Genomic DNA, 19,445 nt, shown 5'->3' on the forward strand with positions numbered 1-19,445 from the left:
AGGAAATTAAAACAGAGTGAAGCAAAGAGTAGTCACAGTGAAGAAAAGCTGAGATGGAAGAAATTAATGTATATTTTCGTTGTTATAAAGAAGACTTTGCTGTGCACAATGATGGTAATATTGTTTTTTCCCTGACCTACCTCATCCATGCTTTTCCTCATATACCAATTGCACTGGAAGATATACCCAAAACTGCTGTTTGTACCTCATTCAGACTTTTGCTATTCAAACTGTGCAGTGCTGTCCGGATTTTCCAGTACTTCATACAAGAAGTAATTAGAGATTTAGAGTTTGGTTATGGGTACATTGATGAGCTGTTGGTATCATCATCTAGTGAGGCAAAGAACCTACAACAACTGTTTTCTGGACTACAAGAACACGGTTTAGTGATTAACCCACAAAAATGTGCCTTCAGAATGATGGAAGTAAAATTCTTAGGGTACCTTATCAATGCACAAGGAATCCTGCCACCTGAAGACAGAGTGGAAGCTATTTCTGAGTACCCCCAGGTGCACTACAATATAAGTCTTGGGCTTAATGAAATGCTAGAACGTTCACCTGAACTTGGAGCTATGCTGGTGGTTTGATGAAAAAATCATCCTTGGCCAGAGTGAAAGCTGTTATTGCAGAAGCTGCATAGTTAGCTCATCCTCTTCGTGACACACTTCTTGCCATTATTGTGGACACATCAGCAACTGAAACTGGTGCTGTGTCACAGCAATGCATATGTTATGACTGTACTTTTGAACATGTTTTCTCATAACTGTCTTCAGTAGCTAGATTGGCAGCCCACATGCAGTGGAAATATCTTAGACCCTGAAGCTACAAACAGGCCAGACCTTATCAGCAGCAACAGTATAGAGACAGGGATTAGCTATCATGATGTCGTTACAGCAACTATGGTTACAAAAGTTAATCAGTCAAGAAGGCTAGGAGAGTTTTCCTGTGGGAAGGAGCAGATAAGCAGTCTTTAACATCTCACATACACAGTAAACTGACATCACTTAGTTCCAGTAAGATGGATGTAGAGAAATTATGAGCAAAGTTTATGCAGATTGTAAATCGTGGTCTGGAAACTATGTGCTTAGTAAGTGGATTAAGGCTGGAAAAGACCCACCATGATTTAACAATGAAATTTGGAAAATGGCAAGGAAGCAAAGGCTGTTGCACTCTCGGTTCAAAAGAGAATGAGCAAATGACAACAGGCAAAGGTTAGTAGAGATTTGTTCATCTGTGAAAAGATCTATGCATGAAGCATACAACTACTGCCACTGTCATACCTTAGCAAGACTTGTCTGAGAGCCCAAGAAAATTCTCGTCCTATGTAAAATCACTAAGCGGTTCTAAGGTTTCCATCCAGTTAATCATTGACCAGTCTGATGTGGCAGCTGAAGATAGTAAAACAAAAGCCAGAGTTTTAAATTTCGCACTTAAGAACTAATTCACACAGAAGACTCATACAAACATATTGTCATTTGACAATCTTACAGGCTCTCATATGGATGACATAGTAATAAGCATCCCTAACAGAGAAAAAACTGAAAGATTTGAAAACAGATAAGTCACTATGCCCACACATAATACCAGTTTGGTTTTACAAACAGTAATCTACAGCAATAGCCCATTACTTAGCTTGCATTTATTGTAAATCCCTCACCCTGCGTAAAATCCCAAGTGAATGGAAAATGCGCAAGTGACTCCTATATAAACTAAAGAGCCAAAGAAACTGGTACACCTGCCTAATGTCATGTAGGACCCCCATAGGCATGCAGAAGCGCCACAGCAAGACATGACATGCACTTGACTAATGTCTGAAGTTGTGCTGGAAGAAACTGACACCATGAATCCTGCAGGGCTGTCCATAAATCCATAAGAGTACGAGGGGGTGGAGATCTGTTCTCAACAGCACGTTGCAAGGCATCCCAGATATGCTCAACAATGTTCATGTCTGGATCCAATCTGTTGCAGCCGTGGACATGTGGGGTGTCTCATTGTTCTGCTGGAATTTCCCAAGTCTGTCGGAATGCACAATGGACATGAATGGGTGTAGGTGATCGGACTGGATACTTACCTACTTGTCACCTGTCAGAGTCATATCAGGGGTCCCATATCACTCCAACTGCACATGCCCCACACCATTACAGAGCCCCCACCAGCTTGAACAGTCCCTTGCTGACTTGCTGGGTCCATGGATTTATGCGCTCGATACAATCTGAACAAGATTCGTCCAACCAGGCAACATGTTTCCAATCACAAACAGTTCAATGTCAGCGTTGAGGAGCCCAGGTGAGGTGTAAAGCTTTTTGTCATGCAGTCACCAAAGGTGTAGTAGTGGGCCTTCAGCTCTGAAAGCCCATATCAACAATGTAACACTGAATTGTTCACATGCTGACACTTGTTGACGCCCCAGCACTGAAATCTTCAGCAATTTGTGGAAGGGCTGCACTTCTGTCACACTGAATGATCCTCTTCAGTTGTTGTTGGTCCTGTTCATGCAGGATCTTTTTCTGGCCGCAGCAATGTCGGAGATTTGATGTTTTACTGGATTTCTGATATTCACAGTACACTCATGTAATGATCATACAGAAAAATCCCCACTTTATCACTACCTCGAAGATGCTGTGACACATCACTCATGTACCAACTATAACCTCACATTCAAACTCATTTAAATCTTGATAACCTGCTTTTGTAGCAGTAGTAACTGATCTAACAACTGCACTAGACTCTTGTTTTCTTATATAGGTGTTGCCGACCGCAGCACCATATTCTGCCTGTTGACAGATCTCTGTATTTGAATATGCATGCCTATACCAGTTTCTTTGGCACTTCAGTGTATAAGAAGGTGAAGGGAACAGACACACAAAATAAACAGACCAATATTCCTAACATCAGTTTACTGCAGAATCCTTGAATATATTCTCAGTTCGAATATAATAAATTTTCTTGAGACTAAGAATCAGTGAGTTAGAAAGCATTACTTGTGCAAAAAACAGCTTGCCCTTTTCTCACATGATATACTGCGAACTATGGATCAAGGGAAACTGGAAGATTCCATATTTTACATTTCTGGAAAGCATTTGACATGGTGCTCCACTGCATACTGTTAATGAAGCATATGGAATAGGTTCTGAGATATGTGAGTGGCTCAAAGACTTTTTAAGTCATAGAAACCAGTATGTTGTCCTTGATGGCGAGTGTTTATTAGAGACAAGAATGTTGTCAGTTGTGCCTCAGGGAAGTGTGATAAGACAGTTACTATTTTCTTTAAACATAAATGGTCTGGCAGAAGAGGTGGACAGCAATCTGTGGTTGTTTGCTGATGATGCTGTGGCATACAAGCAGGTGTCAAAACTGATTGACTGTACGAGGATAAAAAATGACTTAGACAAAATTTCTAGTTGGTGTAATAAATGGCAGCTAACTCTAAATATAGAAAAACTTAAGTTAATGCAGATGAGAAAGAAAATCAAACCCTAATGTTCAGATACAGCATTAGTAGTGTTCTTCTTGACACAGTCACATTGTTTAAATATGTGGGCATAATGTTGCAGAGAGGTATTAAATGGAATGAGCATGTGAGAATTAGGTAGGGAAGGTGAATAGTGCACTTCAGTTTATTGTGAGAATTTTGGGAAAGTGTGGTTCATCTGTAAAGGAGACTACATATAGGACACTAGTGCCACCCATTCTTGAGTGCTGCTGAAGTTTTTGGGTTCCATAGTAGGTCAGATTAAAAAGGAAGACATAAAAGCAGTTCAGAAGTGAAGGTGCTAGATTTGTTACTGGTAGTTTTGAACAATACGAAAGTGTTAAAGAAATGCTTGAGGAACTCAAATTGGAATTTCTGGAGGGAAGGTGGTGTTCATTTCGAGGAACACTACTGAGAAAATTTAGAGAACCGGCATTTGAAGCTGCCTTCAGAATGATTCTACTGCCACCCACATACGTTTTGCATAAGGACTACAAAGATAAGATATGAGAAATGAGGACTCATTTGGAGACATATACACAGTAATTTTTCTGTCACTCTGTTTGCAACTGAAACAGGAAAGGAAATGACTAGTAATGGTACAGGGTATCCCCACAACATGTCATACAGTGGTTTGCAGAGTATGTACCGGTATATAGATGTAGATGTAGGCTGTCAGCCAAAAGCTTTCTTCAGCAAAAGATCATCACCTTCCCAAGCAAATTGGAAAAAGTATGACTGAGCTTCATGTGGCATATATCTCAATAAAAAACACATGCTTGAGAGTAGATATTTTACACTTTTTACAGGCCATAAGCCACTCGTGTTTGCTTTCTGTCAGAAGCCAGACAAGGCATCACCCTGCCAATTGTGAAATATTGAAGGTGAGCAGAATGGACTAGCAGAAACACCGTCTCACACTGACGCTATTGTGAAGGAACTTGACTCCATAGAACTAGCCAATGCCCAGGAAGGAGGCAGTAAACAGAAGGTATGCCTCAAAACATTTTCAGGCTTACAGCTCCAATGTATTCACATACCAAGCTCGAACACAGTGCATTACTGTGATGTATTAACACCACAAGCTTGACCATTCATTTTCATATTTCTGCAAACAAGTAATTTCCTTTCTTCACAGCCTCTTCCATCCAGGAGTAAGGGCACTACTGTACGACTTGTGAAGAATGCATTTATTGGCCAGATGTTGAGAAAGATTGCAAGGCACTAGTTCTCTAGTGCTGCACTTGTCAGTTAATCAAAACAACTTGGCACATTACAGCTCTGCTCAGTCCTTCATCCCAACAAATCAATGCTTTGAGCATGTCCACATGACATAATTGGACCTGTACCACCATCAGAAGGGTACCATTACTGCCTGACAGTGACTGATTGTTTCTCTTATTGGTCTGAAATCTATCCTATAAAAGATGCAATGACAGCAGCTGTAACACAGCTTTCTGTTGTGAGTGGATCCCATGGTTCATTATTCATCTCCATGTCACTATCAATCAAGTCAAACAGTGCATGTCATATCTCTTAAAAGTGCGCTCAGCTTTGCTTGGTAGGAATGTATTCGAACCTGTGTCTACTACCCTACTCTACTCCCCACTACTAATAGTCTCTTGGAGCAACTCTATCAACAGCTAAAGGTCTCAGTCAGATGCCATGCCACAAGCCATTAGACTGACAGCCTCCCTGTTGTGCTACAAGGCATCTGGACAGCTTTCAAAGAAGATCTCAACACAACAGTGGCAGAATTAGTGTACAGACAAACACTTCAACTACCACAACTTCTTTGGTGACACACACATCAAACAGTATTATTGAAGCCTCAAACTTTGTGCAGCGTCTGCACTTCCAGATCCACAAGTTCCATCTTGCCATTTCAAAAGAACATTCTACCCAGTGACCATTTGCTTCCTGTGACTTACAGTCTCAGTCACGGGTTTTGTCTAACACGATGCCATTTTAAAACCTTTCCAACCACCATATGAAGATCCATACAAAATATTGGCACACCATGACAAAACATTTGATACTGATATCAGTCAATCTTCAATTACAATATCCATTGACAGACTCTAGCCATCCTTTAGCCTAACTGAGACTTACATCACTACAGGTGCAGCAGCTAATACTGAGATGCTACTGACAAGCAATTCTACAATGATGTTGGACACACCCAGTCTTCCACTGCCACTGCCTCCAAGTAAACCTCAAGTCACAATTCATTTGGGACACCGTGTACGTTTCAACCCCAAATATCGTTCACAAATGGCGAAAGGGGGGAATTCTTCATTGTTCCTCTGAACTGCCAACAAATGATAGATATTGATTCTCAATGTAGTCTTACAATTATGTATTGTAATTAATAACGTATGTTGTGTTGAACAAATAAACTGTATTTATGAACAAGTTATCTGTGTATTTCATCAGCTGATCCCTCATGTGCAACACATTGGAAGTAATCTCTGTCAGTATGCTGACGTGTAACTTAAGAAAGCCATGTTCTGACGTGTAACTTAAGAAAGCCATGTTATACTATAGTCACAATGTGAGAGAAAAATTCTTTCCGTCCATTTGGTTGGGGGGTTGTTTTGGGGAAGGAGACCAGACAGCGAGGTCATCAGTCTCATCGGATTAGGGAAGGACGGGGAAGGATGTCGGCCGTGCCCTTTGAAAGGAACCATCCCGGCATTTGCCTGGAGCGATTTAGGGAAATCACGGAAAACCTAAATCAGGATGGCCGGATGCGGGATTGAACCGTCGTCCTCCCGTCCATTTGGTTTCGAACAAACTGAAACATAATCAGGTGTAGTATCCCATCGTTAGAAGCAGAGTACTAGTTCAGGTTGGGATAGGATAGCAAAGGCAATTAGATAGATCCTTTTCCTGGTATTTGCAATTTAGAAAAACCACAGGAAATATAAATCTGGAATTCTGGCCCTTCCATCTTAATCACAAAACTTCCAAATTCAACTGGCCCAAAAATAAATGTGCAGATTGCATCTTTCTATTGGACATGCAAAAAAGTAACCTCAGATTTTAGAGGCTTGTGTTTTCCTTGTTTGTGTATAAATTCTTCAGTCATGTAAATCACAAAACATCAATATAGCTACATCTGGTCATTTTTTAGCTACCATCACTGGTTTCTTCCTTCTTTTTTTCTAGTTTTTCATCATAACACTTGAAAAATACACTGACAAGCTGAAAAATTATGACCACCTACTTAAAAGCGTGTTGGTCTGCCTCTGGCACGCAATTTAGCAGTGATTATGCATTCCATAGATTCGAAGTGTACTCCACATGTTTACTGAGGTTTGTGACACCAGATGCCTATGCACAGGTCACACACTTCCCATAATATATGGGCGGTTGGTTCGTGGGCGCGGAGCAGGCACCTAATAGCATTCCAGTTGGGTTTCATTGGATTCAGATAAGTTGAATTTGATGGCCAAGACATCAGGATGAGTTCACTATCATGCTCATCACACCACTGCAGCACAGTTATCCTGCTGGAAGATGCCATCACTGTTGGAGAAGACCTCAAACATAAGGGTTTACAGGTGGTCCCTAATAATGTTGACATAGTCGACAGTTGTCACAGCACCTTCAATTACTACCGCAGATCCCATGGAAGCCCAGATGAATATCCCCAATAACATAATACTGCTCCCACCAGCCTGCATCCATGATGCACTGCATGTTTCGAGCAGCCATTCACCTGGATGACAGTGTATCTGGACATGACCATCTACCTGGTTTAACAATAAATAGGATTCATCTGCCTAGGCAACACAATTCCATTGAGCCTTGATCCTACCTTGATGATCCCATGCCTACTGTAACCATAACTGATGATGATGTTGGGTCCTCTGCTGTGGAACACTGCGTTCAACACTGTGCGCTGAACAGTGTGCTACAAAACACTTTTTCCTGCCCTTTACTTTATTGTCAGATCTGCAACACATCATCATCTATCGTGCTTTAGAGAGTGGGCAAGCCTCCAATCCCTACGTTCCGTGATGAGGTATGGACGTCCAACTTCTTGCCACCTACTCATAGTTTCAGCATTCTTCAACCACTTTCCATAGACGCTCACAACAGTAGCATGCCAATAACTGCCCAGCTTCACCATTTCTGAGATGCTTGCTCCCACACACTGAGCCACAATTTGGCTTCTGCCAAAGTCACTTGAGTCATCAGATTTCCACATTTGCGCCACTTATCGTCACTAGAGTTCATCTCTGCTCCACTCACATACTTCTCTTACCAGGTCACGTTCCCTCAGTGCCACCAGTTAGCATACAACCTTGCTGTGGTCATAATGTTTTGGTTCATCAGTGAAGATTAATGGGTGGAACTCATATGTCATAAATTTACATAAAAAAGGAATTTACATATTTGCACTGAACACAAGTAGAGAGTAATGTTTACATACATTTAATTAGCCTGATTTGCTATATTCCAAATGGTTTGTGGACAAAGTGGAAGGCTTATGATATAAGTTTCGGCAACAGTAGACAAATTATTATATAATTTTTATTTAATCAAATTTTATAATACTTTATAAAAGCTTTCTTTATAATGCCAGACTGGTGCTTCTTGGAAAACTACATCTCTACACTGCTGCTCAAGAGTCCCAAAACAAACCAGAAAATCTGATAAACCGAGTGAAGAATCGAGCTGGTATTCTTGATTCAAGACCTCCAGTTTGTCTAGAGTGTTTGGATGAGTTTTGTGATGGAACTGCCTGTCAAGATTTCCTTTATGATTCCTTTTTTCGCTGTGATATAAATAAAGATGAAGAAGATGTAATGAAATTAAATGGGAACTCTGCATCTCGGTCCAAGAGCCAGGGAAAGAAACATAGAGGCCAAAAGGGAAAGGCCATGGGAACAGGAACAGGTAAACGATGGAAGAAAGGAAAGAAGAGGCGAAAAAAAAGCAAAACAAATAATACAGAAGAGAAAGAATAGTGGCATTGGTGCAAACTCAATATCAATATTATCAACATTATTTTTAAATGTTCTTTCTTATTTGTAAATTTAGTTAGGACCTACTTTTTGAGGAAATTTTCCAAATAGAAATGTATCTGAGAAAATAAAAAAAAAGTGTAGTACCTTAGCAGAAAGAACACATATAAGCAGTTTTAGAGACCAAAAAGTATCTGATAAGATAATAGTGTTCACTTATGAACAGATGCAACGCACAAATCTTTAACTTCCAGAAAGAACTAATCAGATGCTGAAATCAAACTACGTATCAGTACTAGGATGAATACAGGAAGTACTCATTTTAAGAAGTGAGTTCCAAGCAAGGTCACTTGTAATGGGAAAAAATACATTAAAATTAATGTTAAGTCAAATGCTACTTTACAAAAGTAAAAACAGAAGTAAAAAATGTCCTATTTTAATTACACAATGGCAAAAGGGTAAATAATAATCATGTATGAAAAGAAAATTGCATGTTATGCAGATTTAAAAAATATATATATTTCAGCTAGACAACCATTATATTCTCATAGTGATTACCATTTATTAATGTGAACATTTTCATTTCAAGAACAACTAATTTCATAATTAGAATGAAATAACAAGAGCATAAGGAAACAGATCTCAGTACATTCAGAAATGTTACATCTGTATTTCACATCTGCAGTTGTGTAATGTACTTCTTTTCTCAAGACAAATTTAAAAAAAAAAACTCATTGTATGCAGCAGCATAACAAACACACAAATGAAAATGTTTTGTGCCTTTTCTCAAATAAAATAAATTAATATGTTATGAAATATAGCTATAAAAACTTTTTTAATATGTAGATTTAAATAATGTTCTCAAAAAAATAAGATTTCCTTACAAAATCATTATGTATGTGTATAAAAAATAGATTAACACTTATTTATATTTCCTTCATGTGTAATGTGGATATGTTACATCTCATGTAGAGGGCAGTGTGCCATTGTTAAAATACTATCATACACGATATTGGAAATATTGTTTGTTACTACACTTTGTCACACCTACACTGACAGTGACTGAAATTTTCTGTATGTCATGTTTGGTATTTCTGTTACATATAAAAAATAAACACCATTCCAAACAGACCTTGAAGGCCCAATGATACAAACCAGCTGCCATGTCATTCTAAGCCCTTAGGCGTCAATGGATGATACAGAGGGGCATGTGTTCAGCACATTGCTCTCCTCGCCATTGTCACTTTTCATGACCAGTTTCTATAACATATAGGTAGAAGAAGAAGAAGAAGAAGAAGAAGAAGAAGAAGAAAAAAAGAGACGACATTATATCCAGCAATATAAGTATGAATATGTCTCCATGAATAACAAGTTTAAATCTTGCAGTGGGAGGATACACATGTGATAGCAATCAAAATGAGTCAAGGAAATGGTCTTACTGTAAATGCTTCTACATCTGTATTTACATTGACATGGATTCTCTGCATGTCACAGGCAGAGGGTTCATCGAACTACCTTCACAATGATTCTCTATTATTTCAGTCTTGAACAGCGTGCAGAAAAAACCAACACTTATATCTCTCTGTGCGAGCTCTGATTTCCCTTATTTTATTATGATGATCATTTCTCCCTATGTAGGTCAGTGTCAACAAAATATTTTTGCGTTCAGAGAAGAAACTTGGTGACTGAAATTTTATGAGAAGAATCTGCCACAGCGAACAATGGCTTTGTTTAATGATGTCCACCCTAAATCTTGTATCATGTCAGTAACACTCTCTACCGTACTTCATGATAATACAAAATGTGCTGTTCTTCTTTGAAGTTTCTCAATGAACTCTGTTAATCCTATCTGGTAAGGATCCCAGACTATGTAACAGTACTCCAAAAGAGGATGGAAAAGCATATTGTAGGCAAGTCTTGTTATACTGTGATGTTTAGTTTATGAAAATAATTCGTTTATGTGAATACATAGCTGCGTCCAGTATTAATTTTCACTTTTCTGCATAGTATGCATTGATTTGAAACTTCCGCGACTCAAGCATGGGACCTTTGCCTTTCCCCGGCAAGTGTTCTAATAACTGAGCTATACAAGCATGACTCAGAACCCACACTCACAGCTTTACTTCCACCAGTACCTCATCTCTTACCTTCCAAACTTCTCAAATGTTCTGCATGCTTCAGGAATGTTTCTCTACTTAACTAGCTAAGATAACAACAAAATTGTGAAATAAGACATGACAGCTGAACAGAGATCAATGACTGCAAGTGGTTAAGAAATAACACATTTATTAAACAAACTGCTACAAAAAAAAGACATGAAATAGTCACAAATTTAACAGGTATTGACAAAAGACACTAAGACATTCACCAATGTGATAGCATTAGATAAAAGTGCAAGAATAGCAGACACCAAACAAATTCACTGGCATGGTAAGAATAGCAGATACTGAACAAAAGTCACAACTTGTCCAGAGTATCCATCAGCATGACAAAGATTTTTGTTGATGTGGGGAGTGGAATTAATCATCCCTCATATAAGAAATGGTCTGGGCAAGCTCAGAACCAAAGGCATACACTTAACACATTAGCTAGTTGGTATTGATGGGCAGAGCTTGGAACTAGGACAGTAGTCAAATGTTCACTAACACTCACCAGTCAGAATACCTTGTGCTGTGAAAAATGAATTTATACACTGGGCTGTGTAGCAGGCATAGAATCATACATCATGGGTGAGTCTTACAACTTCTCAATAATCATCTCGGTTTGAAGCACATCACCACATGGTGTGTTCGTTGTGGCATGGGCATGGGGACAATGTCAATGTTGATGTTGAGAAAAGAAGACAGTGATGCTAGGTCAGTGGAAACCTCACTAAGAGCCAAGCCATTGTCCTGTACCAGTAGCCAGTGACTGTAGTAGGCAGGTATTCGATTGAATGGCAGAATGGCAGCTTTGGATGGAAGTAAAAGCACAAAAGAAGAAACTCACTGCCTTAACAGATGGCCACAGCAAGCTAGGAATGTACAGAACTGCTGTGACTGATGTGCTGCAAGGGGCTACTGCAATACCTTGTTGGATTAGCAATCCAGGTTTGAGTCCCAGTCTGACACACAGTTTTAATCTGTCAGAAGTTTCAAACATAGCTGCATGCTAACAGTTTACTAGGATTATGCAATTGGAGACTTTTCCCCAATAAATATCTAAATTAAATTGCTCTTGGGTATTGTGCTTGATTAACCCACCCAACAATTCAATCAATTGGAATCTCTAAGAAGAAAAAAATAAATAACAACAAATCAAATAAGGGCAGCGCATTTGCTACATCGGATCAGGATGTGCATGTGCATGCTGTATGTACAGACATAACAACAACAACTTGGAAAGATAACAAGAGTGGTTTCAAGATGGTTAGTACACCTGGTCAACTTTGCTTGATGGACTGAAGAAGGCAACCAACAGTGTGCTTTCATTTTGCCACCCTGTGTGATAAGTCCATGGTAGCACCTGCCTGTTCTGGAGTGGGCTTAGTATCATTGTATCAACCAATTTGAGATGAATGCTCAAGAGTTGACTATGCAACATAAGGACAACACACTATAAAGTGATGTGGTGACATTTTTCCTTTCTCTCTTTACTCCTCTTCTCACCCTGCAAAAAGAGTTACGGAAGTGGAATCATTTGGGGAAGGGCATCTTATATGGTACAAAAAATATTTCCAGTATCTTTTAAAGACCTTAGCACCTTACATTTAAAGGGATAAAATGCCATAAACTAAATTTCAGTGTGATACCCAGTCCATCATGAAATATTCATGATGTACTCTTGGGGCTACAACCCATAGGTGACACAGATATTACACACTCATGTTCGATTTGTGCCACCTGCATAGAATCTACGGAGTTTGTGCCTCTTTTAAGCTGGATCACTTGTTGTTGTTGTTGTTGTTGTTGTTGTTGTGGTCTTCAGTCCTGAGACTGGTTTGATGCAGCTCTCCATGCTACTCTATCCTGTGCAAGCTTCTTCATCTCCCAGTACCTACTGCAACCTACATCCTTCTGAATCTGCTTAGTGTAGTCATCTCTTGGTCTCCCTCTACGATTTTTACCCTCCACGCTGCCCTCCAATGCCAGTGCCCTGGATCACTTGGACTTAAGAAATAGTTAGCATGCTAGATAGAAAAAGAGGAAGGAAGATTAGGGATTAACGTCCTATCAATGATGAGGCCCTTACAGACAAAGCCCAAGCTCAGATTGGGAGATTGATGTAAAAGTGAAATGGCTGCATTATGTATTTTCGAATACCATCCTGCCACTTTCTTTAAGTGGTTTAGGGTAACCACTGAAAACCTAAACCTGAATGGCTGGACAAGAATTTGTACTACTGTCCTCTTGAATGTGGTGCCTGTTTGCTAGCCCCTGCATCACTTCCTTCAGTATGCCAAATAGAGTGTCTAATCAGAAGAAGTGGCATTGATATGGATGACCTGCAGTGAAGCAGAGCAAACTTTTGTTGAGTGGTGACTGTGGCAAATAGTGTGCTTAACATAAGGAATTGCAAGTACCATTGTTTTCGTAGCACTTTTTGTGCCATGAGAAGAAGACCAAATGAAAAGATGAGGATCAAAATGGTTTGATCTGTATCTGGTTTGCTCGTAGAATGATGGGAGGTCATTTGTTTGCTGAGCATATTGAGGATGAAATCTTCCAACTTATCATTTCACACACAACATTCTGGAGAACAGAAACTCCTTACTGCACCAACTCATTGCAGACCTACATCTCCAGGATCAGTCAGAACTCAGAATAAGATGATCAAACACCTTAATGAGGAAAGCAAAAACAGGCATCCTCAACATTTCCAGTTGCATGTGGCAAGAGGAGAAACTCCCCCCCTCCCAAGAAAGTACTATTGTCCCGCTACTGAAGCCTGGAATGAACCTACAATTTTCACACCACAATATACCAATCAGCCTGACAAATGGATTATGCAAGCTACTTCAAAAGATGATAGGCTAAATTACAAGCTTCTCTGGCACCTTGAGTCAATAATGCAGCTTCTGAAAATTTTGATCCACTGCTGAGTAACTGATGCCCTCAAACTCTGCAGTTAAGGACACATTTATACACAATTGCCATCCAGTTGCCGTGTTCTTTGATTTGAATACATCATGTGGCACCAGCTGGCAATGCCACATCCTTTCCGTACCCTACCGATGAGGTTTCCAAGATCTTCCACTGATCTTCATAAGAAATTTACTATCACTGTGGTTTCTTTGTGTCTGGAAGGTAATGGCCATTAGTTATTCAGAATTATGATTATTATGATTAGCTTCATTACTTGTAGGTGTAACAAGTTTGCTTACTCACAAAGCCTTCATGCAGCTCTAAATTTACGTTTGCAGCACTTTCCCTTTTTGCTCAAAAATACAACGAGTGATCAATTTTAATTATGATCATTTCACTAGTCTTGTAGTCTCAACTTAGTGATCAGATAGTGTGCACAATACAGTGCAAACCCCACAGTTCACACGACTTATCCCAGAGTGAGCATCCAGCCATGGTGGAGAAACAAAAGGATTTATTTGTGTTTGTAAAAGGACACACTGTGAAAGCCCAGAGTGCAGGATTCATTTATTAACACATTGGTTCCATAGATGTCATACTGAATGGGTCATTGAATAAGTCAAAATACAAATAACCACAAGGTATCTATGGTTAGTTTCATTATTACAGATAAGCAGATTAATACATTTGTCGAAGACACTTTTTGTTTTCTATTTACAGGGTGACAGTTATTGAATTTATGAAATAAAACTATTGTAACTTCTGAATGGTTTGCGTTAGGATGTTCAAACTGCACAGTTGGCTGCAGGACAAGATGGTACTTAGTATGCACATGTCCACATGCCTTATTGTTGTCGGCCATTCGCACGTGAAAATGTCACAGTACAGCATGCCTGAACATGTAGCGCTTGTGAAAGCTTACTATGCAAGCACTAGCAGCCCAACTGCAGCTCAAAGAAAGTTTGCGAGTGAGTTCAAGCTGAAAACAACTGGTGTGCTATCAATCAAGAATTTGATTCGCAAGATTGAGAGAACCAGTGTTGGCAATGTTGGTCATCCAAAGAGTGTGAAAACACCTGAAAACATCAACAAGACACACACTGCATTTCAAACCAGTCCCAGGAAACAGATCAGAAGAGCTGCACAACAGGTGGGAATCAACTGGCAGACAATGCGACATATTATTGTTGAAGACCTGCGTCTCTTCCCATACAAAATTCAAACCCATCAGCCATTAAGCCCTATGGCCATGGAACAGCAGCTGTGTTTCGCCAACATTATTGTCCACAGAATTGACAAACAGGACTTTGATGTGAATATGGTTTGGTTTAGCAATGAAGCACACTTTCATTTGGATGGGTTCATCAGTAAGCAAAATTGGCACATTTGGGAGACTGAGAATCCACATTTCACAATCAAGAAGTCTTCACCCTCAACAGGTGACTGTGTGGTGTGCAATGTCGAGTCAATGAATAATCGGTGTGATATTCCTTGATGGCAAGGTGACTACCAAAAGGTAAGTGAAGGTTTTGGAAGATGATTTCATCCCTGTTGCGAAAAGTGACCCTGATTTCAACAAAATGTGGTTCATGCAAGATGGAGCTTTATCCCATTGACAGGAGAGGTTTTATGTCCTGGAGGAGCACTTTGGGGATGACATTTCTGCTCTGGGGTACCCAGAGGCCACTGGCGTGGGCATCAGTTGGCCGCCATATTTTCCAGATCGGAACACATGCGACTCCTGTTTGTGGGGCTATATTAAACACAAGATGTACAGCAATAACCCCAACACAGCCATTCAGCAGGTCATCGACAGCATCAATATTCTGATACTTCAGCAGGTCGTGCAGAATTTTGCTGTTCATGGTGCCACATCATTGCCATGATGGCAGGCATATTGAACACATCATTAATCTAAATCCGAATGTCTGTAGTGACATTTACATGTTGAATACAGTGTGTGTACACGTAGTTTGTAACTAATTTACGTTTTTTCATATAGTTTAATAATTGACATGCTGTTCTATAAATAAGACAAAAATTAATACACTTCCATTTACATAGTGTTCTATATGATTAGTATAAAAGTCTATTACAGAAAACCCTCCTTTCACTAAAACACGCTCAATAAGATGAGTATACTTGGTTACTGCTGAACATTAACAGTTATTTTGGTCCAATAAATTATTGTTGGCAGTACTTTCCTTCTGAAGATGAAATAAGTAGTGGTACCAATAGACACATATAAAAAGTAAAAGTGATACACTTCCTAAAACTAATAGTTCCTTCCTCAGGGGGGATGGAGCTATACTTTGTGTGTATCTGTTGGCAATAGTGCACATTATTCTTCCTGATGGAAAGTGATGGTCAAACATTCTGTCTCATAATTTACTAGTTTTCTCGACTGAATAATTCTTCAATATAAGTAGAGTGTTCTGTAAGCTGATCAATAATTTAGCGATGTCAACATCCATTTTGTAACGTAAATCTGATTTCAATTCCTTCATTGTTGTAAGCTAAAAATCACACCTATTTAAAAATGCATACACTTCCATTTACATCTTTTCAGTTGTCTGACACCTAGTGCACTTGAATTGATTAATTTTGTTGCTGAGAAAGTTAGAATTTCTTTACTAGGTATTACTGGAATACATCTTTCAAGCTTGCTTCTGTGATTTTAATTAAACTAAAAGATTGAAAATTGTGCAGTCATGTAATGGAAAATACCAGAGGCTATATGAAGAATACACACTCTAAATTGTAACAATAATGGAAATTCCTGGATGTTGCAATATGTAAAATAGGGGAAAGCAACCCCTCAACTATAGCAGATTGGTATGTGGAGTACTGAAACATGTAACAAAAAACAGTATTCACATTAGTTTTCGAGAATTAGTGCTTTTTCTACCAAAAAGTATACATGTACACACATACAACCACACAGACACCAAAACACATGCTCCCATTGCCACCTCTGAGCGAGAGTGTGCATTTGGGTGTCTGGGTGGTTGCCTGTGTGAATGTGTGCACTTTTGCTAGAAAAAGAGTTAGTGCTCAAAAACTAGTGAGAATGTTGTTTTCTGTAACATATTTCTGTGTTCCATGCATCGATCTGCTATAGGTGAGTTGTTGGCTCTCCCTTATTAGATGTTAAAACATTGTGTGCGGGTTTGAAGTTCTGCATTAGGAGAACATTCAAAATGGAGGAACAGCTACAGCTTGCCTTTTTTTAAAAGGTAAGTTAAAGTTGTTCTAATGAAGCACATTCTGTTCTTTAGAGATTTATATGTATATTGTGCATTAGCCATCTAGATCAGATAACCTACTGATACCTTGTTCCTGAAGAGATGTGCAAGTGCAGAGAATAGTATGCATCCTGTTGTCGTATGTGATCACACCAAGTGAAGTACTGCAGTCCCCTTAGCAGGAAATGGTTAATCACAAACTTACCCCAGATGAAAGTGTAAGGAATCACACTGGCACTCAACAAAACAATACTACTTCAAAGAAGTACAAGGGACAGAAGATATTAATAATGCTAAAGAGTCATGTCCTCTATACTATATGAGATTAATAACGTGGAGTCTAAAATTTTTCGTTCAGAAGAATATGGTGTAGCACTTCATAAGAGCAACATGAAAATTATAGTCCATCCTGCAGTATAATATAAGACTTCCAAAGCTAAGTAAAAAATTAACTTGAAATACTGGGTGGAAATTAATATCAAAACAGCAGGAAAGAGGATGTCTACAACAATTCCAATAATAGTCAGGACAGAAAGGTATAAACACCTGAACCTGCTTAATCTGGTCAATTCTTGGTCTCTCTCTACATATTTTGTGTGTCACAGTTCTTCTATTAGAAAATTAACTATTCCTAGTTGCTTCAGGTCATGTACTATCAGCCAATCCCTTCTTTTGGTCAAGTAGTGCTATACATTTATTCCTCCCTGATTCAACTCAGTACTTCTAATAATTATCTGCTGTACCCATCAATCACATGTGACACTCCAGACAAATACTTCCAGAAATGAATTTCTAACACTTAAATTTATATTCTTTGTTAAAATACACTCCTGGAAATTGAAATAAGAACACCGTGAATTCATTGTCCCAGGAAGGGGAAACTTTATTGACACATTCCTGGGGTCAGATACATCACATGATCACACTGACAGAACCACAGGCACATAGACACAGGCAACAGAGCATGCACAATGTCGGCACTAGTACAGTGTATATCCACCTTTCGCAGCAATGCAGGCTGCTATTCTCCCATGGAGACGATCGTAGAGATGCTGGATGTAGTCCTGTGGAACGGCTTGCCATGCCATTTCCACCTGGCGCCTCAGTTGGACCAGCGTTCGTGCTGGACGTGCAGACCGCGTGAGACGACGCTTCATCCAGTCCCAAACATGCTCAATGGGGGACAGATCCGGAGATCTTGCTGGCCAGGGTAGTTGACTTACACCTTCTAGAGCACGTTGGGTGGCACGGGATACATGCGGACGTGCATTGTCCTGTTGGAACAGCAAGTTCCCTTGCCGGTCTAGGAATGGTAGAACGATGGGTTCGATGACGGTTTGGATGTACCGTGCACTATTCAGTGTCCCCTCGACGATCGCCAGTGGTGTACGGCCAGTGTAGGAGATCGCTCCCCACACCATGATGCCGGGTGTTGGCCCTGTGTGCCTCGGTCGTATGCAGTCCTGATTGTGGCGCTCACCTGCACCGCGCCAAACACGCATACGACCATCATTGGCACCAAGGCAGAAGCGACTCTCATCGCTGAAGACGACACGTCTCCATTCGTCCCTCCATTCACGGCTGTCGCGACACCACTGGAGGCGGGCTGCACGATGTTGGGGCGTGAGCGGAAGACGGCCTAACGGTATGCGGGACCGTAGCCCAGCTTCATGGAGACGGTTGCGAATGGTCCTCACCGGTACCCCAGGAGCAACAGTGTCCCTAATTTGCTGGGAAGTGGCGGTGCGGTCCCCTACGGCACTGCGTAGGATCCTACGGTCTTGGCGTGCATCCGTGCGTCACTGCGGTCCGGTCCCAGGTCGACGGGCACGTGCACCTTCCGCCGACCACTGGCGACAACATCGATGTACTGTGGAGACCTCACGCCCCACGTGTTGAGCAATTCGGCGGTACGTCCACCCGGCCTCCCGCATGCCCACTATATGCCCTCGCTCAAAGTCCGTCAACTGCACATACGGTTCACGTCCACGCTGTCGCGGCATGCTACCAGTGTTAAAGACTGCGATGGAGCTCCGAATGCCACGGCAAACTGGCTGACACTGACGGCGGCGGTGCACAAATGCTGCGCAGCTAGCACCATTCGACGGCCAACACCGCGGTTCCTGGTGTGTCCGTTGTGCCGTGCGTGTGATCATTGCTTGTACAGCCCTCTCGCAGTGTCCGGAGCAAGTATGGTGGGTCTGACACACCGGTGTCAATGTGTTCTTTTTTCCATTTCCAGGAGTGTACTTCCATCCGCCAGAAAACCATGTGTGCTGTTGCACCACTTCCAGGACTTGAGTCAGTGCACCAGCTCCAGATCGAATCCCCCATTGGATTCACAATGAGGGCTGGTGCGCCAGCCATTGTGGATGTAGTTTTCAGGTAACTTCCCACTTGGTGCGTATCTGGCTGGTACCAAAGCACTGCCTCAGTTACAAGATTCACCAACATTTTGAAAACATTTACACTCTTTCACATAGATAACTCTACATGCAGACCCTTGGGGTGCACATATTCTGTCCCAGGTGGGTAGTAGGATGGTAACACGGAGGGTATCCAGCCATTCCTTCAACTAACCATGCCAATCCAATAGTAACCAAGTCACCCCGTGTAGATGGAGGACAAAGGCATAAGAAAAAGAAGATAATGTACCTCTCTTTTTTAGAGAAGCTTTTCTTGCTATTGC

The 19,445-nt window shown here is 40.6% G+C and overlaps 1 protein-coding gene across 1 annotated transcript in view; it reads left to right on the forward strand.

The window, feature by feature from the left end:
• LOC126473858 (uncharacterized) overlaps nt 1-8,974 on the forward strand; it is a 142,894-nt gene extending 133,920 nt beyond the window's left edge. The window contains exon 6 of the mRNA XM_050101186.1: nt 8,067-8,974. Within this exon, the coding sequence (XP_049957143.1) occupies nt 8,067-8,451 (385 nt within the window). The 3' untranslated portion in view covers nt 8,452-8,974. The remainder of the gene's footprint in view (nt 1-8,066) is intronic.
• Nucleotides 8,975-19,445: the final 10,471 nt, after the last annotated feature.

Source organism: Schistocerca serialis, chromosome 4 (genome assembly GCF_023864345.2).
Source record: "Schistocerca serialis cubense isolate TAMUIC-IGC-003099 chromosome 4, iqSchSeri2.2, whole genome shotgun sequence".
NCBI lineage: Eukaryota > Metazoa > Arthropoda > Insecta > Orthoptera > Acrididae > Schistocerca > Schistocerca serialis.